Source organism: Podarcis muralis, chromosome 13, assembly GCF_964188315.1.
Source record: "Podarcis muralis chromosome 13, rPodMur119.hap1.1, whole genome shotgun sequence".
Lineage (NCBI taxonomy): Eukaryota > Metazoa > Chordata > Lepidosauria > Squamata > Lacertidae > Podarcis > Podarcis muralis.
The window spans coordinates 20,653,989-20,676,078 of NC_135667.1; the positions used below are offsets into that span (position 1 = coordinate 20,653,989).

Below are 22,090 nucleotides of genomic sequence, written 5' to 3' on the forward strand. Positions count from 1 at the left end.
GCGAGCCTCTTCCCAGCGTCTGATCCAGGCGGGGAAGGAGGAGGAGCAGGAGCTGCCGGCCGGCCGGCCAGCCAGAGCGCGCGCCAGCTTGGGACTCTGCCCGGCTCCTGGGCCGGATAGGCAGGGAGGGATGCGAGACTCTTCCGGGGGAGGCGGAGCCCGGCCGCCTTCCTGCTTCCTGCCCCGCTCGGCAGGCAGCGTCTCTCTCGGCTGCTGCCTGCGCTGGGAGAAAGGAGAAGGAAGTGCCAAGAGACCCAGACGCTCCTGCTGCGCTCAGGCAGGGGGATCCTCCGGAGCCAAGCCGGATCCGCGTCCAGCTTCCAAAATAAAGCCTCCGGTCTGCAGGGAACCCCAAAAGGTAAGTAGAAAAAAAGAGGTCAGGATCCCCCCCAACTCTCCGTCCCGCCCTCCCTCCGGCACCCCCAGCCACCCAAGCAGGAGTCCGACGGCGGAAGCACCCCGCTGCACCACCTTCGCCGCCCTGCTGGACACTTTGTGCCCAGGCCGCCTTGCCAAAGGCTGCCTTGCCTTGCGCAGCAGACGCTTCACCCCGGGCAGATTTCGACACCCCCGACGCTGCGTTCCCGAGGTCCCAGCACCCCGAGGGGAGGGAGAAGGGCTCGCTCACCCTGCACCACCCGCAGCAGCAGAGCCAGGAGAGAGAGGCACAGACCCGATGTGCTTCCCTAATAAGACGCACCTGCTAGGATCTCTTGGGTCAGGGAGCCGGGGGTGGGAGAGAGAGAGAGAGCCACCCCACGGCACCCCCCAAAAAAGCTGCTAGGAAAGCTGCAGATTAGAAGGTGCTCTGAGGCACAGGGGGTCCCAGACACAGCTAAGGGGGAGGATTTAGTGGGGCTCCCCCTGCAAAGTTCCACTCTACCTCAAGGATCTCATCAGAAAAGAAGGGGAGACAGCGGTGAAGCCCAGGTCTCTGCTGCTGAGAGTGGATGTATCACCCACAAGGTGATTTCAGCAGGGGCTTGGCCACCCCCCAAGCTGGACTCACCTGTGGGAAGCAGGCTTTACCTCAGAGGTTAATCTTTCTTTGGAGGGCAAGGACTGGCTGACGGACCAGCATGACGGAATAGCAGGGCCTCCTAGAGCAAAAACTCTTCTGCCCAGCAACAGCAGTCGTTGGGCTTCCATGAAGTCTGCACCCAACAGGACCCTCAGGCTACCAACATTCTTGGGTTGGTGGGTGGGGGCGGCTTGCGAGCTTCTCAAGGGCCCGGGCGTCCTCTTATCTCAGGCCACTGGATTCTGGACACAGTTCAAAGCAGATAAGCGAGTTCCACAAGGCACCCAGGGGCTTCTTCTTCCCAGTTCCAGTCTCCCAAGGAGCCCTCCAGCATCTCCTCACAATCCAGGCCATCAAACACATCCCAGTCCCTGAGAGAGCGGGGTCTTCCCAGCCTTCTTCAGGGTCCCAAAGCAGACTGGGGACACATGGTCCATCCTGAGAGTGAATCTCCCAAGTTCCACATGGAGATTTTGCGCAGCACCCTGGCAAGCCTCAGGAAGGGTGACTTCCTCACCTCCATCAACCTGACAGAAGCATACCTCTACACTTCCATCAGGCAGGACCATCGCAGGTTCCTATGGCAACGACTAGGTCCAGTTCCAGGCTCTGCCTTTTGGTAGCACACAGAAGATGCTCTCAGGGCAGTCAGGACCAGAGCCCACAGTGCACCACACTCTTCTGGTTCTTCAAACCCTCCTGACTTGTCAAGACGTTCTCCAAGGGCTCTCAGGCTAAGAAGATGCATTTCCCTAGCTTACACGTCAGCCAGTCTCCATTTCCCAGAGGCCTCAGTTGCACACTCAGTGAGGCAGGGGGCCACAGCCTCCAGAGCTTCCTGGGAGATGGCACCTCTAGAGGAGATCTGTAGGGTGGCTTTCTCCTCAGTCCATCACCAGCAGATCAACACCTTTGCATCAGAAGGCACCTTTGGGTAATGTGTCCTGCAAGAGAGTTCAGCACTCCTAGGGAGAAGGTTGTTGGATAACAGGGAGCCACCCAGAGTTTTCAGCATCCCAGGCCAACATTGGCTCCCAGTACGTTTCCGAGCACAGTTCAAAGTGTTGGTGCTGATCTTTAAAGCCCTAAACGGCCTCAGCCCGGTACAGTAGTACCTCTGGTTACGTACTTAATTCGTTCCGGAGGTCCGTTCTTAACCTGAAACTGTTCTTAACCTGAAGCACCGCTTTAGCTAATGGGGCCTCCCGCTGCTGCCATGCCGCCGCCTCGCGATTTCTGTTCTCATCCTGAAGCAAAGTTCTTAACCCGAGGTACTATTTATGGGTTAGCAGAGTCTGTAACCTGACATGTATGTAACCTGAAGCGTATGTAACCCAAGGTACCACTGTATACCTGGAGGTACCCCCATCGTTCAGCCCAGACGCTGAGGTTCAGCTCCCAGAGTCTCCTGGCGGTTCTTCCATTGCAAGTAGTGAAGTTTCAGGGAACCAGGCAGGGGTAGTGGCACCCACCCTGTGGAAAGCCCTCCCGTCAGATGTCAAGGAAATAAGCAACTACAGTCGTACCTTGGTTCTCGAACGCCTTGGTACGCGTACATTTTGGCTCCCAAACGCCGCAAACCTGGAAGTAAGTGTTCTGGTTTGCAAACGTTCTTTGGAAGCCGAAGCTGCTGCAGCCAATAGGAAGCCGTGCCTTGGTCTTTGAACGTTTTTGGAAGTCAGACAGACTTCCAGAATGGATTCTGTTCGAGAACCACGATACGGCTGTATGTGACTTTTAGAAGACAGGGAAGTTTTAATGTTTGATATTTTAATGTGTTCTAAATATTTTGCTGGAAGCCGCTGGAAGAGTGGGTGGGGCGACCCAGTCAGATGGGTGGCATATACCGTATTTTTTGCTCTATAAGACTCACTTTTCCCCTCCTAAAAAGTAAGGGGAAATGTGTGTGTGTCTTATGGAGCGAATGCAGGCTGCGCAGCTATCCCAGAAGCCAGAACAGCAAGAGGGGCTGCTGCTTTCACTGCGCAGCCATCCCTCTTGCTGTTCTGGCTTCTGAGATTCAGAATATTTTTTTTCTTGTTTTCCTTCTCCAAAAACTAGGTGCGTCTTAGGGTCTGGTGCGTCTTATAGAGCGAAAAATACGGTAAATAGTGTTGTTGTTGTTAGGCCTCCTCCTCCTCCTTGATCAGAGAAACTGAGATTCTTGATTTACCATGAATTTCTGTTTTTCTCTCCTGGAGGAGGCCATTACCTCTCTTTCCCCCCTCGTTTTGTCCACAGTAGGCAAACAGCCAACGACAGAACAGACGTTGCGGATTCCCAGAACGTGGGTCTTCCCACTTTGGCGAGCTGACGACAAGGGATCCAAGTGGGGAGGCTCTGCCTTCCATGGAAGAGCCTCTGATCCCTGCCTATCTGGCGCCTGCAGCCGGGCAAATCCCCAGCCAACTGGCCTCCACCACTCAAGAAGAAGAGGAATTCACGGTAAGTGAAGAATTTCCATACCTCTAAACTCCAAGCCACCCAGCCTGACTATCAGCAAGAAACAAATGAGAAAAGGAGGGGATGGGGGTTCTGCTAGGGAGGGGCCAAACTGAATGGAGAAGAGCCTCTCTAGTCCTCCTGCAGCAGTAATTAGCAGCACAGTATTTTGGGGCAGGGGGCAGGAAGGCACAGTCGAAGCTTGTCCACTACCGTATCCAGTTCTGCGCAGTGCATTTTCCCAGGCTTCATTTGAAGCTAGGAATTGTAGCAAGATTCCAGTCAGAGGCTACCTGGCAGTAAATAATAAAGACAAGACAACTTCTGAGTATGGGCAAAGTGTGCGTGTTGAAACCCGAGTGCTCAATCCGCAAATAGGTCTTTCCTGAATCAAACCAAGGAGCTTGGAGGCCGGCTCACGACCACCCACCTTTTGTTTCGCAGGCACGCCTAAGGCCTTGCCAGGAGCAGTGAAAGCACCATTTCAGCAGCCGCTGTGCCCTCTTCACTTCAAGTCTCTTCAGACTCCCTCAGGAAATGTCCAGCAGAGAGTGAAGATGAATAAGTAGCCATCTCCGTTGGCTCCGCTGGGATATTTTCGCCCATGTCCAGCAGCATACAATAGATTTTGAGCAGTCCCGTGTTTTTACTAGGCTGTTTCTGGGCTCCGCTCAGCCTTCAGGGAACCCGAAGCAGCAACAGCAGCAGCAGCCAGGATGGAAGGTACACACAAATGCGCCTCCGCTCTGAATGGCAGGCAGGGAGAGAGGGTGGGAAGATGGGAAGCCACGCCCCTCATGGCTTCACCCTAGAATGGAGCTCTGGGTTGCGTAACATGGGGAGGGGGAGTCATAGGTCACAGTTAGAGTTAGGGTGCTTGGGTTAAGAGTCAAGGGTTAGAAGGTTAGCAGTGTCAGGTCAGAGTTCACAGGGCAGTGGGGACTTTACAAGTCCTGGGTTTAAGTTAACTTCAGTTCTGTATCCATATATATATTTTTCTGCTCTTCCCAAGAACCTCAGCAGGTGAAGGATGTGGGTCCCCCTCCAGGCCTGAACCTCCCCCGAGATCCAGACCCCCAGAAGACCATCCAGATACTGCAAGCCCAGCTGTCGGCTGCGTTGGCCGAAGTGGAGACCGTCCGAGCTGTGGCTGCCGTGAGCGAAGGCACGAAACATGAGGCCGTGGACGCTGTCCGGCGCCGGTGCCAGGAGGAAGTGGCTTCCTTGCAGGCCATCTTGAAAGGTGAAGGGCCTCAAGGCCTGGGCGCAGCAGGGAAGGAACAGCAGGGACCTTCATTTGTTCTTATTTATTTTTTTCTAACCTGCCCTCAATCTCAGCAGATTTCAGGACAGGGTACAATGATGAGAAATATTATGCGTATACAGTGGTACCTCAGGTTAAGAACTTAATTCATTCTGGAGGTCCGTTCTTAACCTGAAACTGTTCTTAATCTGAAGCACCACTTTAGCTAATGGGGCCTCCCGCTGCCGCCATGCGATTTCTGTTCTCATCCTGAAGCAAAGTTCTTAACCTGAGGTACTATTTCTGGGTTACCGGAGTCTGTAACCTGAAGCGTCTGTAACCCGAAGCGTCTGTAACCCGAGGTACCACTGTATAATAAAAAGGCAGCAGGTTTTCAAACCTCCCTCCCAGGAACCAAACATATGAAATGTCCTACTGGATCAAGTCAGTGGTCCATGTATCCCAGCATCCAGTTCTCACGGTGGCTAACCAGTTGCCTGTGGGAAAACCAGATGCAGGACACTGGTACTGCAGCCATTCTCCTCACTTAGGCTTTCCAGCAACTGGCATTCAAAGGCCTTGGGCAGTGGAGGCGAGTGACCGTGGATTGCCACAAATTTGCTGAATCCTCGCTGCCTTTTGTGGGAATCAATTCCATAGGGCTGGAGCCAATGTTAGCCCTACTCAGAGTAGACCTATGGAAACTAATGAATCTAAGTTAGTTGGGCCCATTAACTTTGATAGGTCGGCTTTGAGTATGAGCATCGGGTGCAGCCCATAGGTTAACTCTGTGCCATGTGGAGAAGTACTTTCTATTCTTATTTATTTTTATTATTTATTAGTTTTATATATACCACCCTTCATTTTAAAATCTCAGGGTGATTCAACAGAATAAAATACAGGATTAAAAACAAGTAGATAAGTAAAACAAAACAGTTCTAGTATAATATACAAGAGGGAGGCAGTTCTAGTATAATATACGAGAGGGAGGCAGCGTCCGGGATTCCTGGCTTGCCTGCTGAGACGCCTGCTCACTTTCTACAGACACCATCTCCAGCTACGAGGCTCGTCTCTCGGCTTTGGAGCGCGACGGCCGGGAGAATACCTGGAGCCGCTTGCTGCCAAGGCCCAACCCCCTGGACTCACTGGAGAAGCAGATGGAAAAGGTGCGTGGTGGCCAGACAGGGCTTAACCTGAGGGTAGAGGAAGACGGCTCCGAATGTTTCCTTTCTCTCTCCCCGCACAGGCGCAAGAGGACACTCTGCGGCTCCGGGCGATCGTTCTCCCCATGGAGCAGGAAATTGCCGAGCTGAAAGCGAAGCTGGCGCATGCCGAGGGCCTGGTTCAAGAGCTGCAGGGTGAGCAGGTGAGTTGGGCGAGGGGAGTGGCAAGGGGGCCACAGAGGAACAGGAAGGAGCCAGAACGGGAGGGGGCTTCAGAGCAGCTCAGAATAGGGTGAGGTAGCAGCTGAGTAAAGAGGGGAAAGGGCAGTGCTTGCCTGAGGGTGATTCCTTGCTCCAGAATAAGTTGAACGTGGCACTGGCAGTCTACATCACTAGTAATCTGCATCTGCAGGTGTTTCCCTCCGCCAGTGCAAATTAGCACACAAGCTGAGTGATGGCAGGACAAACTCGCTCTTCCTGGCTGACTGCAAGTCTGGGAAAGTCAAGGTGTGAGTCATGAATGGAAACAAGAAATGCCAACTAGAAATCCTCTGTTTCAATTAAGGCAACAGTGGTTCTCTCCTTAAGCTTCTAGGTTTCCTGGCTGTTAGAATTTGGTCTTTTCAGAACCCACACTGGGCAGCCTGTCTCTGGGAAGGCCTCCTTGCTCATTCCTTTTCCTTTTCCTTCAGCATTCTTTATGCAGCTCCTCTGAATCCCTCCTCGCTGACTCTGAGGCTGTGCCCTCCGATGCCCCTGGAGACGACCCTGGCACTTTGGCGGAAGGAGGAGGAGTGGCGGAGAAATTTGCCCGCAGCCTGGACAGCGTTTCCATCGCCTCTTTCTCGTCATTGGCACCGAGTCCGGGGCCTGCGGTCCGGCGCAGGCGTCCCCCTAGCCCGGAGACGGCCTCCATCGCTTCCTCCACGGGGACCCTGGTGCCTGAGACCATCTACTTACCGCCGGCCGGGTACCAGCTGGTGCCTGACTCGGAGTGGACGCAGCTCCACACACAGGTGTGTAGGCAGGGCAGAGTGGTGGTCAGCCCCGGAGGGGTCAGCAGTTTTCTGCCCAAAGCAGGGCTGTTGAGGACATGCAACAAGGCCTTCTCAGTTGCAGTGCCACACCTGTTGAATTCCCCCCTGAGGGAATTCCCCTCCTGGCTCTGTTCCTGCTGCCTTTCTGCCGAGTACAGTGGTACCTCGGGTTACATACGCTTCAGGTTACATACGCTTCAGGTTACAGACTCCGCTAACCCAGAAATAGTGCTTCAGGTTAAGAACTTTGCTTCAGGATGAGAACAGAAATTGTGCTCCGGCAGCACGGCGGCAGCAGGAGGCCCCATTAGCTAAAGTGGTGCTTCAGGTTAAGAACAGTTTCAGGTTAAGAACGGACCTCCGGAACGAATTAAGTACTTAACCCGAGGTACCACTGTAGTAAGAGCGAGGCCCACTGCGTCAGGCCTGTGTCTGGATTCCATCCTCGCTAATGGCTTTGAGGACTTTGTTCTGCTTTCCTTGTTTCAGTTTTGTTTTAAGGTGGATTTTTAGCTGCCTTGGTGGGCCTTCCGAAGGCAGAAAGGAAGTTAATTTTTTGTCTTCGGGCTTATGAATCCCATGGCAAGCCTCTACTAAATAGAGTGCTCCTCTGTTGTGTTGTGATCCTAGAGGGAGATGTGGGGATGGTGGAGAAGGGAGGAGGAGGTGTGCCGGAGTTCTCCCTGCCCTCATTTTGTCCCCGACTTCTTCCGTTCAGGTGCGGCAACAGTGTGAAGCCCTGGAAGAGGGGGCACGGGAAAAGGCCGGCCTGCAGGAGGCGCTGAGGCGCAGCAATGAGGAATGCAGTAAGCAGGTGTGTGGGGAGGGGGGAGTATTCTGCCCTCGGGGCCTGAAGTCAAACCCACCTCTGTAAGCCCCCCTTCTTTCTGCTGCTACTTTGGTGTTAGATTTCAGTCATGCTCTTCCTCTAAGGTTCCCAATTAGCTAAGTGCTGGTGGCCCCCTATTTTTCAAAAGCTGAGCCATGGACCCCCCTACTTTTGAAAATGGTGATATATCTGTGGTAGTTGTTGTTATGTGAATGGTGCCACCATAGGCACCAACTCTAAGGCGTCTAGACCCATTGGACCATATGGAATCACCTCAGCCTCCTTCTCTGCACAGGTAAGGGCACAGGTAAGGTGCCTGATCGCCCACCCACCTTTCCTGGGGTACCTTCCTTCCTCTCCCCTTCTCCCCTCCAGTGTCCTGTGAGCCCTCCACCACAGAGGGGACTTGGGCACTGCTTGCTGGAGTCAGGTTGGAGAGAGGAGGAGGCAGTGGGTGGGGTGGACCTGCCATTGTCCCCCAGGGAGCCCCCAGCTCAGCCGGCCATGTAGCACCACCTCCAATACCCAGAGCCCGGCTGCCTAGGCCTCAGAAGCACCGGGTGAAGGAGGAAGGTGGCGGGGCCTCCGCCAGGCCAGGGGGCTTCACCCTGGACTGCACTCACTTGGTTCTGGCCTCCCTCCATATGTCCTTCTGGCAAGGGCCAAGCCTGTGCCCCCCACCAATTTCCTCCCCAAACTGGTGCCACCAGATGCCATGGACCCACTGGGGTCCGCCGGCCACCAATTGGGAACCCTTAGTTCCCACCAGGAGCTCTGGGTGATGTGCAAGATTATCTCCTTTTCCCCCTTCCACCCCATTTAATCCTCCCTACAACCCTGTGAGGTAGGCTAGATGAAGAGCTAGGGATTGACCCGTGATTCATGGCTGAGTGGGGAGTTGAACTTGGGTCTGCCTAGTCCTGGCCTAACACCTTAATCACAACACTGCGTCAGCTCTAGAAGAAAACTGCAACTTCCCCTTCCACGAATTGATTCCCCCTTCCTTCCTCTCTCTCTTTTTGATCAGGTCCAGGTTCTTCTGACTCAGGTGCAGACTTCAGAGCGCCTCCTTCAAGGCCTCCAAGCTACAGTGAGCGAAACCCAGCGCCAAACTCAGGAGCAAATGGTAAGGGGGGGCTTCTGGGGGACAGCATTGGTGGGGAGCTGCTGTCTGGCAGGCTCTGATTTCAAGTGGCAAGCTTGGGGCGTGCATGGGACTGTAGTTTAGGAAGGCCCTGAGTGTTGACTGAAGGCTGGTTCTTAACGTTGCAGCCCCTCTGTGGCCACTGGGGGGGAGGGAATAATAATAATAATAATTTTTTATTTGTACCCCACCCTTCCCGGTTTCGAAAACCAGACTCAGGGCAGCTAACAACAAATTTAAAACACTTCATTGTAGAAGCAGCATAAAATACAGTATAAAAACATGAATAACAATAAAATTCAAAGTTCAGAAATCAATTTGGGGGAAACCCATCTAATAAGCATTAGATAGTCACCAGGGCTAGCTGGCTGAATTAGTCCTACTTGGGCCAGCAAGGAGGCCAGGGGAGAATTAGCTGTGGGGTCTCAGAGCTCAAGCGCTATTGTGAAAAAACCCTCCTAATGCAGCACACTGGCCCAAATGCAGCCAGCTTCTCTGTGCCAGCACTGCAGCACACGACGGGTGACTGCAGGCCTTGGGTGTGTGGGGAAGAAACTGCACATTGTGCTGCTTTTATAGACAATGTGTGGGGTTTGGAACGCCGCTGACCGCTGGCTTTGCAGCATCCGCATACCAGCAGTGTGCAATGTTGGCAGGAAGACCATCCAAATGCAGCTGGACTGACGCACAGGATGAAGGGCTTGTGATTTCTTCACTTTTTTAATATTTACATCCTGCGTTTTGGCTGAGTACGTAGAAAGCTGCCGCATATTGAGCCTGTGATGTATATATAAATTAAAATTTGATGATAGGATACTGCTTTATTGGTCCTTTGCTGTCTTCTTGTATATTTCTAAGAGACTTTTCAGTATTAAGTGGTTTAGAAAAATAAGTAAATAAACAACAAGAAGAAATAAAGCCACACTGTGCCTGGTACTACAAGGGCTTTTCTGAGTCATTCCTCTCATGTGCAGCGGGGAGGTGTGCACCTTTTAAATCGTTCCTCTGGAAACCCAGGTCCAAGTTGAAGTTGTTCCGTTTCCTCCTGCCCCCTTCCTTCCGCTAGGCTGACCTGGCTGCTTCCCACAAGCGCCTGAGCTACGAAGTGCAGCGCCTCAGTGCTGAGAACGAAGGGCTGCGGGGGGCCACTTCCCAGGATTCCCGCCCACCGGAATCTGATGAGAGCAGGAACTTGCCTAGCACTGTCCCGGTAATTCTGACCCACCTCTTCCTTGTATTGGGCTGAGGACTTGGGATACCAGCGTGGGATGGCTGGAAACGGCAGCATTGTATATATTATATATGGCGGGCTTGCCCGTCCTCCCTCCTCCTGCCTTCCTAGGAGCTGCAGGACTTGGTGTGCCAGCTGAGGCAAGAGTCTGCCTCTCAGCTCCGGGCTGCTGAGCACCAGGCTGAGCGCCTACGAATCGAGATTGTGTCCCTGAGGGAGCGGCTGGACCAGGAGACGGCATCTCGGTCAGGACTGCAGGGGGTGCTGGAGAGAGAGCAAGAAGAACGAGGTGAGGGGGGGCGGCGGAGGCAGGTGGGCCAAGAACTAGGTGAGGGAGGGGGTCTCCTGGGATTAGCATCTGTTGGCTTTCTAGGAATCTGAAATCACTTTGTAGTGTTGTGGATGCGATTAATGATTCTCTCTTTATTTTTGTCCTTTCTTCCCTTGTGGCTTCTGGCTGGCAGAGCTTTTGCAGGGTGAGTTCTTAGGGTGTGTGTATATCATATGTGAGTGTGTGTTTGTGTGTGCACATTTCCACAGATGAAGGCTTGGACACTGTGGTCACCAACTGACTTTCTTCTCCTTTTCAATCCCCAGCCTCCCTGAACAGTATCCGGACTGAGATGGAGAGGATGCAGCAAGGGCAGGAAGAGATTAGCAGAGCCCAGGGATGTGTGAGTCTTTGTGCTTCTTTTCTCTCTTGCCGCCCAGAGATAATTGCTAATAACCATTTCACTTCCCCAAACCATACGCGTGACCTCGAATCCCCCCCCCCCTGGATGGAGGATATAGATTTGAGGGGGTGGGAGGAAGGATCATGGTAGAATGGAAATGGCAAAGTCCTACTTAAGTTAAGGAAGAGGTGAGTAGGATCCTCCTTGGAGATCCATGAGATCTCTTCTGTACCTCCAAAGGCCGTCCTGTAAGTGACCATGGGTGATAAGGTCCCTTGGTCTACTTGTCTACACAGGAGAGATGCAGTGTGCAAACTCTTTTTGGTGAGCAGCCACACCTGTTCCCTTTATCTCTTCCTTTCTCTGCTAACATGACACTCTTGTCTCTCCTGACCTTTCCGTAGTGACATTTTCGTATGCTGCAATTATCAGCTGTTGTCAGGGTTAAGTTTAATCTACCATGGGCACTGAGCAGGCAGAATTCAGCACTCCTGAGAATCTCATCTTCCAGTTTTGGAAGAAAACCCCCTGTTTAGGCCTTAAGCATAAGAAAGAAATGCTAGAAAGGACCTGTGCAGTGTCTGGTGAGATCTTTGGAGTCCAAGGAAGGAGGACTGAGCCCTGAGCTCCAATCTTCTGTGGCTCTTTGTCCTTCCTTGCATTGCCTCAGTCCAAAGGAGGAGTCAAAAAGTCCTGTGTGCCTCACTCAACTGGGAGATGCGCATGTTTCTAATTACAGTACAGTCGTACCTTGCATCCCAAACGCCTTGGTACTCGGGTGCTTTGGCTCCTGAACGCCGCAAACCCGGAAGTGAGTGCTCTGGTTTGCCAATGTTCTTTGGAATCCGACGGAGCTTCCACAACTTCGGAAGTTGAACGAACTTCCGGAACGGATTCCATTCAACTTCCAAGGTACAACTGTAATAAGTGTCAATTAAGCACGCATATTTGGGTTGTGGTAGAAGGATATGAATGCATGCGATAGTCACTTTGGTCAATACTGAGGTGCAATGCTTTTAATTCACTTCAGAGAAGGCGTGGGGTGAGCTTTGAGTGGGTGGGATCTTACACTGTGGCTGTGAGGCTGGCACCTGCTTTCCAGATGTGTGAGAGGCTGTTTCTGGTGATGACAGACACTGGCGGAGGCTGGGAGAGAGAGAGGCTACCTCTGTGGGCTTATCCTCTTTTTCTTTTTCTTCTGCAGGTGCAATCTGATGCTCCCTCTGTGGGAGAAGCCAGCGGCCTTCAGGATAGGAGGTCAGAGCCTTAGAAGGAGGAGAGGGGAGGTCACTTCTGCCCTTCCTCCTCTTCTTGGCACAATGGGAACCTCAGGGAAACCTGCCAGGCACCAAAGGGGTAATCTCTGTCCTCCGGAGCTCTTCCAGGTCTCCTCTACATGGGCAGGAGAGCAAGAACTCTGGAGGGAGGATGGCTGGAACCTCCCATTCTTACTCCCCTTCCCACTGAATGACACTGGAGCTTCCAGAACACAATAAAGGAAATTTTTGTACCTTCCTCCATCTGTGTGTCTCCTTTCCTTGGGTAGCTGAGCGGACTGTAATGGTGGGTGGTAGCAGTAGCACAAATCTTCATTTTGCTTGGGAGGAAGCCTCCAAAAGGGATCACAGGAATCGATTTTCTGCTTTCCACCTTTGAGCATAGAGACACAGCCTAAAAGTGGGCCAGAGCGATGCAGTCGTAAAAATATTTATAGAGCCATTAGCCATTGTAACATAGTTTGTATTCATTTTCATCTTTAAACTGTTGTGTAACATAAGTATTGCAGATGTGAAATGATGTACAGTAGAGGAGGTTTCTTTCTTTTTGCCATAAGTTCAGGCCTTGTGTCACTGTAGTGTTTTCTATATGAAAAAGAAAATTGCTTGGCTGAGAAGAGGTTGGATGTCCGTGTGCTATATCTAGTTAAGATTCCTGCATTGCAGGGGGTTGGACTAGATGACCCTCAGTGTACCTTCCAATGCTACAATTCTGTGATTCTACAACTTTCTGGGTGCCAGTTCATTTCTATTTCTTAGGAACCTAGGAAGCCGCCTTTATACTGAGTCAAACATTTGCCTCTGTCTAGTGAGAGTTATTATTTAATGATCTTTAATAAAGAGTGGGCTAAAAATGCCCTAAATAAATAAAATACACTGGCTGACTGGGACACATTCCCAGCCTTGCCAGTGCCTGTTTCCCCATATCTAAGGTAAAACCCCTTATATACTTTCCAAGTAAGAGGTGGAAATTCTTAAAAAACACCCACCCACCAAGTCTTGGAATGAAACTTCTGTTGTTTTCCTGTGGGCGAGGAGAGACTTCCTGGTGCCATTTTTAATACTTTAAATATATATATATATATATATATATATATATATATATATATATATATATATATTGTGTATATATATTGTGTGCTTCTTGGGCCAGGACTGAAGAGAGAGAGAGAGAGAGAGAGAGAGAGAACCATTTAATGCATGGGTGATTGGGATTAGTTTTAGATCACAAGTGTCACTAAGGACTGTGAGGGTGTTGTGACCACAATCTCTCTACCTTTTGGGGATTTTGACCTTGGGGTGAATTAAGGTCACCATGATCAACTCCCGCCCATAAACCAATGTCCCCACTGTGGAAGGACATGTGGGTCCAGAATTGGCCTCCACAGTCACTTAGGGACTCATTGTTAAAACCGTGTCTATGGAAGACAATCTTACTCGGCTACGAGTGATCACCAAAGAAAGATGAAGAAGGTAGTACTCAAGAGTAGTCCCATTGACATTAATGAATACTGCATGACAAAGTTAAGTTCTTTGCTTTCAGTGGCTTTGCTCTGAGTAGAACTTAGCTGAATACCACCCAAAGTAGTAGCAACCTGGCTAGTAACTAAGCCCAAGTACACGTAACTGACACAATTTCCACCCTGTTTATTCCTGGGCGCCTTTCCTCCTCCTCCTGTGCTCTTCCAAGTTTTGTTTTAGGCTGCAAGTTCTTCCGAGGAAAAACCTGTTTATCCTCTTGCATTCTGTTCAGTGAAAAGAGCCATGCACATGGATACTGAGAGTTATCAAGCCAACAGGTGATAAAACACGCAGTCTGGTCATAAATGCCACTTTGCTTATTTGCAGACATTCTAGTGCTATCTGAATGGTTTGCATTTCTTGCCTTTCATTTCCTCCTGCCCTCGCTGGGCACAATTCCCACTCGGCCACTCACATCTGCATTTGTCCTGCAGTTGGTGGTTACGCCTCAGGTTTCTGATGGAAGAGGGAGTTAGTCAATGGGAGGATAGATCAGGCTTGCAGGATCAACACTGTGGTTTTGTTATGGTTTTTTCCAGGCAAAAGAAAGGCAAGAAGTTTATGCCACAATAAATTGGTTCGTTTTTAAGGTGCCACAAGACTCTTTGTTTGTTTATGGACATGGAAGGCTCCCATATCTCCCAACGTTTTTTTGCCTGATTTCCAGGCTGCGGATATCATTAAGTTTTCACATACTGTATTATTTTTACATTTTACAAGACATAAGATCTTAGTTAAAAAGAACAGGAATCGTTATCTTAGTTAGTTAGTTAGTTAGTTAGTTATTAGTGTCTTTCGGGGGGTGAGGACTCAGGAGAAGCAGAATTCCGCAAAGTCCTGGTTTTCTCTGTGGTTTCCTCTTAGACAGCTGCCTCTTCAGCTTTGCAGGCAAAGGAGGGCAAAAAACACCCCACAAAATTAAAAAAATAAATCAAAAGTATCCCGGAAGTCAACCTTCCATACTGAGAAAATACAATTGTTAACTCTGTACTAACTCTATAGAGCATTCGTCGCCCGCGGCCGACGTTTCTCCACAGCTACCGGAAGTTCTCCCTCTCCCTGCTTCTTCTCTACCCTTTCCTATCTCTAGGCAGATGGGAGGGGGGCGGGCGGGTGTGATATTACTTCCGGGAGGAGCTAAGATGGCGAGCCGCGCGCTGGTGGTGGCGCGAGGAGGGCTCGGCGGCCGTGTTATCGGTTGGTTAAAGGGCCGGAGCGGGGGGGCGAGGGAAGGGAGGTGGGGGGGCGGCGTGTCGGCTGGCGGAAAAGGAGGCGGGGAGGGAGAGCGAAGGGGCAAGAAGCCTCTCCTTACTCGTGCAGGAGAGACCCGTGACCTTTTGTGCTTGGCGGGCTGCTACTCGGTTCATTACGGCCTCTGCCTTAATGCCGGTCTTGGGGTCTGAGGCAGCGGCGGAGCAGTCCATCACGTCGAAGCGGGGGGAGGCGGCGTGTGGCAGGAGGAGGGCCCGGCCCTTCCTTTCACCTGAGTGTGTGAGGCCGGCCCCTCGGTGCATCCCTTCAGGCTTCTTTCCGCGGATGCTGCTGCTGCTCCTCCTCCCCTGCGGCAAAGAAAGAGGCGGTTTCTCCTGGCCCCGGCGAGGTGGTTCCGTCCCTTTGCCCGACCGCGGGGAGCTCTGGTTCTCTGCACGTGCCAATCAATGGTTTAGCGTCAGGGATGAGCAGGGATGTAGCAAATTTGGCGTGCGGGTAGCAAACCGTTCAAGGTGGTTGAAACAAAAGAGAAGGCGAGCCTCTCCAATCTGAGCGGAAAAGGGCAATAAAAGAAATAGTGTGGTGCAATGGTTAGAGTTTTGTTCTGTGGCCTGATGAGAGACCAGGGTTTGAATCCCTACTGGACCACTTAGCTCACTGGGTGACTTTGGGCCTGTCACTGTCTCTCAGCCTAACCTACCTTACAGGATCATTGTGAGGAAAAAATTGGGACTAGGTACACCACTTTTAGCTCCTTAGAAGAGAAGGTGGTATATCAGTGCAGCAAATTAATATATATGGTGAGTGTAAGCAAGTGTAAAGTGATGCACCATAGGGCAATAAACAAACAAACCTGAATTTCACATATACATACATTCTTGTATTCAATGAACAAGGTTGTTTCACGGAATATAGAGATCCTGCCCCCTGCCGTAAGGTAAAGGTACCCCTGCCCGTACGGGCCAGTCGTGTCTGACTCTAGGGTTGTGCGCCCATCTCACTTAAGAGGCCGGGGGCCAGCGCTGTCCGGAGACACTTCTGGGTCACGTGGCCAGTGTGACAAAGCTGCATCTGGCGAGCCAGCACAGCACACGGAAACGCCGTTTACCTTCCCGCCAGTAAGCGGTCCCTATTTATCTACTTGCACTCAGGGGTGCTTTTGAACTGCTAGGTTGGCAGGCGCTGCGACCGAGCAACGGGAGCGCACCCCGCCGCGGGGATTCGAACCGCCGACCTTTCGATCGGCAAGTCCTAGGCACTGAGGCTTTTACCCACAGCGCCACCCGCCGTACAAGTCAGCATATCAGATGCTATTATTCATGTTTATTTTAAAAGTGCTTAAGTTCACATAAAATTACTTTTTTGCAGCTGTTGTCTCTTGAAGGTTATGGGCATAGGCAGAAGGAGGAAAATTGGGGGAGACAGGGACATCAGGATGTGCAAAGATAATGTATTTGTTATAAAGTGCTGTCTTATGAAAGTGATCACCCATTTTGCTTGTGTTTTGCAGGCCTCCGTGGCTGCCTGCCTCGTTATCTGCAAGGTTTTATAGCTACGGTAAGAATTCTGGGCAGCGGTGGGCAAATTGTTTTGATTTGTTGCAAGCCACCCAGAGTGGCTGGGGCAACCCAGTCAGATGGATGTTGATGATGATGATTGCTGTGATATAGGCAGAGAGGGCTAAAATTCTGACACTCTTCTTCTGCAGCCGTCCTTGACCTGCCCAGCCTTCCATGGGCATCCGTTCCTTGTTCGAAGTTTTGCAGTTGAAGCGAAGAAAGTATTTGTACGAGACAAACCACACGTCAATGTTGGAACAATTGGGCATGTGGACCATGGCAAAACTACATTAACGGCAGCCATCACCAAAAGTGAGTGTTAGGGGTGGGGGAATGGTTATTATTATGGAAGATGAGATAGGTAGGGTGAGAACAGGCCTAGACCTGATCAAAACAGCTAGTTGAAGGAAAGTCAGCTGGCAGCCAGGGAGCCAAATCAAGCCAGCAAGGGCTGAGCACCCAGCCTCCAAAATAGACTCCGTCCCAAAACTGCACATCACTGTGATACACCTCACCTGCTTTCTCTTGAACTGAGATGCAGGTAAAGGCAATGTGAACAGCGAGACCTGTGCCTTAGTTGCTCATTCCAGATGCTCACTCCCTTGCACATGTCAGGGTGTGAGAAAATGGGCACCTTTGGTGTCCAAAGGAAGGGGCCAAAGCCTCAGTTGCTGTTCAGACAAGAGAAGGGGGTTCAAGAGCCCTTTAGTTCTGCCTGCTCACCTGTTCCCATACCAGCTAAGACACAGATAGTCCTTGCTGGCCTTTCAGATTTGATCAGTTGAAAACATTGCTTCTCTCCCCCCCCCCCTCTTCTTCAAAAAATGCTACTGAGTAAGACGCTAGACCAATCTTTTTTGGGGAGAAAATCAAGAACCTTGTTCACCTCTTCTGCTGTTTACAGTTTTGGCAGATACTGGAAGCGCCAAGTTCAAGAAATATGAAGAAATTGATAATGCACCCGAAGAGAAGGCACGTGGGATCACCATCAATGCCTCCCATGTTGAATATTCAACAGCTAACCGCCATTATGCCCACACAGACTGCCCTGGGCATGCCGATTATGTTAAGGTATGTGTGAGGAACTGGGAATCCATGAAAGCCCTGAACACACTCATGATCCTCATCCAGAATTCCTGTTGATGGCACATGCCATTAAAAAAAAAGAATTATTGGAGGATTGCCAAGATCTAGAAAACTTCCAAGCCGTATCAAACATAGGAGCCTGGTTTTTCAAAGTAGTTCACGTTCTAGAGATGCCACAGCCTGACATGTTTCCCATGTCTTCTCTGTAGAACATGATCACAGGAACAGCGCCACTAGATGGCTGCATCCTTGTCGTAGCTGCAACAGATGGACAGATGCCACAGACAAGGGAGCATCTTTTGCTTGCCAAACAGGTGAGTCTGTGGTCTTGGAATGGAATAGGGTAGAGATGGTTTGGGTGACCTAATACATACTTCTGAGAATATGATGGGTGCTTCTGTCAAGCAGGGCTGGAAGTCTTGAGAAGGGAGCAATGTATATGTGGGTCACCCTTATTTTCTTCCCTACCACCTCAGATAGGAGTGAAGCATGTTGTAGTGTACATCAACAAAGCTGATGCAGTCGATGATGCAGAGATGTTGGAGCTGGTAGAGCTGGAGATCCGCGAGCTGCTCACAGAATTTGGCTACAATGGGGAAGAAACGCCTGTTATCTCAGGCTCCGCTCTGTGTGCCTTGGAGGTCAGTGGTGCATACACACATTTCATCTGGAGTGTCATTCCTTAGCAGGAATTCTTCCATTGCTTAATCATTTATATCACCACCTCCCATTCCTGTTCCTTGCAGCACCGAAATCCAGAGCTGGGCTTGAACTCCATCATGAAGCTGCTGGATGCAGTGGATACACACATTCCTGTGCCACAGCGGGAGCTTGATAAGCCCTTCCTGCTTCCCATAGAGCACGTTCACTCCATACCAGGTACTAAGCTTCATAGGTTGCCCCCATTTGCTTTAAGGGAGTTGCAGCTAGGGAGGGTCCTGTAGGGCTGTCTGGCTGTCCTGTACCCGTTGCCTATACTAGCTTCATTTGACTGCTTTATTCCAGGCCGAGGCACTGTGGTAACTGGTACCCTTGAGCGTGGCATTATCAAGAAAGGAGATGATTGCGAATTTGTAGGGCACAACCGGGACTTGCGCTCAGTGGTAACCGGTAAGTCCTTTAGATTTTCTGCAAGACTCGTCAACTTCCTGGTCTCCCCCTGCCTTCCAAGTTTGGTAGAACAGGGATAAAATACCCTATGTGAAAATGGCAGTCAAAGGACAGTTATGGTTGGGTGGGGGGGAACACCCCTGAAAGTTTGCAAATGGTAATGGCACTCCTTTTGACTTCAGGTATTGAGATGTTCCACAAACAATTGGAACGGGCAGAGGCTGGTGATAATTTGGGCGCTTTGGTGCGGGGGCTGAAGAGAGAGGATATACGGCGGGGGATGGTTATGTGCAAGCCTGGCTCCATCAAGCCACACCAGAAGGTCGAGGCTCAGGTAAGCAGGCAGGACAGATTTGCAAATAATTTATAAGACCTAACCTAAGGAACCTCCTCACCCACTATATCCCTGCCTGGTAACCGCGCTCCTCATACGGGGCCCTGCTGAGAGTACTGCATGCCTCAGAGGTGCACTTAACCTGCACTAGGAACTGGGCTTTTAGTTTTGCAGCTACATGAATTGGGAATCAATTAACCACCAAAATCAGGCAGGCACCTAGCAGGGTGTTTAGGCGCTTAACGAAAGTCATTTTTTCTTCAGGCTGGCTTTCCCTGAGGATTTAATCCAGTCATTTATGGAAGATCTGTGTTGTCTAATGGAGCTGGGTTTCTTTTGTTTGCATGGTTGTTTTTGTTTTTAGTTGCTTTTAAAGATCGTGTTTGATTCTGTTTTTATCATGATCACTGCTTCAGTGGCTTCAAGCTATGAAGCAGTCTATAAATTTGTGTAATTATGATGGGACACTTTCATATTCTGTAAAATAATGGAGGTTTAATTTGGAGCTCACATTGATTGTCCAGACAAGGCAAACAAGTCGCTTCTCCTTCCCAGGTTTACATCCTGAGCAAAGAAGAAGGTGGTCGTCACAAGCCCTTTGTTTCTAACTACACACCTGTTATGTTTTCTCTGACCTGGGACATGGCCTGTCGTGTAGAATTGCCTGCATCAAAGGTTTGTCTGACTCTTCCTCCCCCCTTTCCAGCAGCCTTTTGCTTCCTATAAGCATTGCTGAAGTGTCTTACAGAATCCACATTAGAGAATAGCTCTTGATCAGCTTTGCTTCTGATGCTTATAACTGAAAACAGGTACAACTACTGCGTATCTTACAGGTCTTATTTCCTCTTCCTTAGGAAATGGTAATGCCAGGTGAAGATACCTCCATTATTTTGACATTGCGGCAGCCCATGGTTTTGGAAGAGGGGCAGAGATTCACGCTACGGGATGGACACAAAACCATTGGCACTGGAGTTGTCACAAAAACACTGTCAGTAACTGCAGAAGATAAGGCGAAGTGGGAAACTTAAGTATATCCCTCAGAAGTATGCTTGTGAGGCATTTCAGGCCACTGAACACGTAGAACACATGAAACCAGGAGTTAAGCGCATTGCAGAAAGAGGAAGGATATATGTTAAAAGCTTCACAAACTATGAGTGCGTTTCTTGGAATAAAGCCCCTTGCTGCTGAAATTATACCCTAACTAAAGTAAGTGGTTAGCCTTATCACCTTGGCTGAGGCGAGAAAAGCCTAATGTGTTCTGCTCATTTCAAGGGTGGGTGGGGAGGGCAAGTTGGTTAAATAAAAGACTTGAAAGCTAATCTTGAGTGCTATTCTGTTAAGTGGTGTAATTTTTTCATGATATCCTTTGAGAGAGACACTGTTGTACTACTAAACAAATTTAATATTAGGTAAAACTAATCTTACGGTGCTGGAGGAGACTCTTGAGAGTCCCATGGACTGCAAGAAGATCAAACTTATCCATTCTTAAGGAAATCAGCCCTGAGTGCTCACTGGAAGGACATATCGTGAAGCTGAGGCTCCAATACTTTGGCCACCTCATGAGAAGACTCCCTGGAAAAGACCCTGATGTTGGGGAAGATGGAGGGCACAAGGAGAAGGGGTCAACAGAGGACGAGATGGTTGGACAGTGTGCTCGACAGGAGTGCCTGGCATGCTCTGGTCCATAGGGTCACTAAGAGTTGGACACGACTAAACATCAAAAAAATCTTATGTGTAGTTAATGGGTACAGGTGTCTGCTTGCAGGGGCACCAGTACTTGTTAGTTGATCTCAGATAATTAAGAATTTGGAGCCTGGATACAGTATCAAGCGCAGAAATGCCTATTGAGCAACCCAGAGGTGGCTGCACAGCTTGAATCCACAGACAGGCTTCCTGTTTCTTGTGCCCTCAAAGCCTGAATAGTCAGGCATAGGAGGCCTTATTTGTGTGAACGCCTTTAAATAACACATCGATCCTAAAGCAGAAGTAGCTGTGTACATCTTGCACTCCAGCAAGTGTGGACAGCATTACCAGGCAGGGGTGGCTTAAGGGCATCTCTAGCTCAAATACATGTTCAAATTTAGTAATATTAGTAAAAAGTAGATATATTCCCCCACATATGAAATGTACTTCCTCTCCCCCTACCAGCCCTTTTTGAATATTGAAGGACTGAATCATTCTTGTGATACGAAAACTATTACCATCGCATACCCTTTGATTTCCTGCAGTGATAGTAAGATCAGGTGGAAAACATGCCATTCTCTCCTTCACAAACATGCATATCCTTACTAGAGAAATCTTCAGCCCCAAAAGGGAAACAGAAATCCAGCAGTGCTTCTAACTTGAAAAAAATCTTTTTTTTGTCAAGTATCTCATGAAGATGGAAAGCCACCATCAGTACTCAAGTGCTGCTCTTAAAAAAATGGATAGCAGGAGAGTAACAACCTTAAGAACAGTACGTGCATACTGCAATTTGTCTTTCTAGATAGAGCTCACTGAAAGCAGCAGGGCGGGATAGTGAACTGCTGCACTATCGAACTCTTTTCTACTCTTTTCCCATTTCTTCTACAGCAGCCTTTAAAGATTTCAAGATGCATTGACTCTCTTTGCTTTCACGTTTATATGTAGTGTTTCGCCTACAGCATAAACCATTAATTGGACACCACTAGATTTATACAGAGGTAAGCAAGGTGGTACCTTGTAGAAGTTGTTGGGACTCCCAACTACCATCAGCCCCAGCCATGCCACCCTTTTGTTTCACAAACATGGTTGGTAGAGATAAAATGGTCAAGAGAAGAAATCGCTAGATTTTTATTTCATTTGTCCAAATCAGTGTTTATCTTAATGCTGAAGTTGGTATTTTTGCCCTGTGTAGACTGAGCATTCTGGCCTAGACCACAGGCTGGGGGTTGTGAGCCTGTGACTATTGCAATGTTGCTGGATTGCAATTTCCACAATTCCTTGTGCTGGCCAGAGCAGATGAGAATTAGTGTCCATTATCTGTCTGGGCACAGGTTTCCCACCCCTAACTGCTCTAAATCTACAGGCTGTAGCATCCAGTTATAGCTACCATCTAGAGCTTCCATGTATCAACAATCCATGGGCAAGGTACAGCTGCTCTTACCTGGGTGAGGAAAGAGGAGGAACTAGGGCAGAACATACTGCTGGTAGGTAAGCTGTATCACTGGGACGCGGGTGGCGCTGTGG

General features: G+C 49.9%; 2 protein-coding genes and 1 long non-coding RNA gene across 5 annotated transcripts; 2 read left to right on the forward strand and 1 right to left on the reverse strand.

Moving 5' to 3' along the window:
• Nucleotides 1–20: 20 nt before the first annotated feature.
• On the forward strand, nucleotides 21–12,299 carry RABEP2 (rabaptin, RAB GTPase binding effector protein 2). Of its 3 annotated transcripts, none has more exons than XM_028702009.2 (14): nucleotides 21–358; nucleotides 3,263–3,466; nucleotides 3,908–4,186; nucleotides 4,476–4,706; nucleotides 5,751–5,872; nucleotides 5,953–6,072; nucleotides 6,562–6,885; nucleotides 7,625–7,720; nucleotides 8,763–8,861; nucleotides 9,946–10,089; nucleotides 10,222–10,399; nucleotides 10,575–10,586; nucleotides 10,708–10,784; nucleotides 11,989–12,299. In XM_028702009.2, the coding sequence occupies exons 3-14, from the start codon at nucleotides 4,180–4,182 to the stop codon at nucleotides 12,052–12,054; spliced, it is 1,476 nt and encodes a 491-aa protein (XP_028557842.2). In that variant the 5' UTR covers nucleotides 21–358; nucleotides 3,263–3,466; nucleotides 3,908–4,179; the 3' UTR covers nucleotides 12,055–12,299. The 3 variants fall into 3 exon arrangements, with proteins under 3 accessions (XP_028557842.2, XP_028557843.2, XP_077773243.1); XM_028702010.2 differs by having other exon boundaries at nucleotides 3,266–3,466; XM_077917117.1 differs by lacking the exon at nucleotides 10,575–10,586.
• Nucleotides 9,675–15,734, reverse strand: LOC144325087 (uncharacterized). Its single transcript, XR_013390381.1, has 2 exons — nucleotides 14,895–15,734; nucleotides 9,675–12,455 (listed from the first exon to the last, which is right to left on the reverse strand). It is a non-coding gene; the product is annotated as an uncharacterized LOC144325087 (long non-coding RNA).
• Nucleotides 14,658–20,202, forward strand: TUFM (Tu translation elongation factor, mitochondrial). The gene is made up of 11 exons (XM_028702012.2): nucleotides 14,658–14,779; nucleotides 16,305–16,351; nucleotides 16,503–16,665; nucleotides 17,258–17,424; nucleotides 17,649–17,753; nucleotides 17,916–18,080; nucleotides 18,186–18,318; nucleotides 18,445–18,549; nucleotides 18,732–18,883; nucleotides 19,439–19,558; nucleotides 19,738–20,202. The coding sequence occupies exons 1-11, from the start codon at nucleotides 14,677–14,679 to the stop codon at nucleotides 19,909–19,911; spliced, it is 1,434 nt and encodes a 477-aa protein (XP_028557845.2). The 5' UTR covers nucleotides 14,658–14,676; the 3' UTR covers nucleotides 19,912–20,202.
• Nucleotides 20,203–22,090: the final 1,888 nt, after the last annotated feature.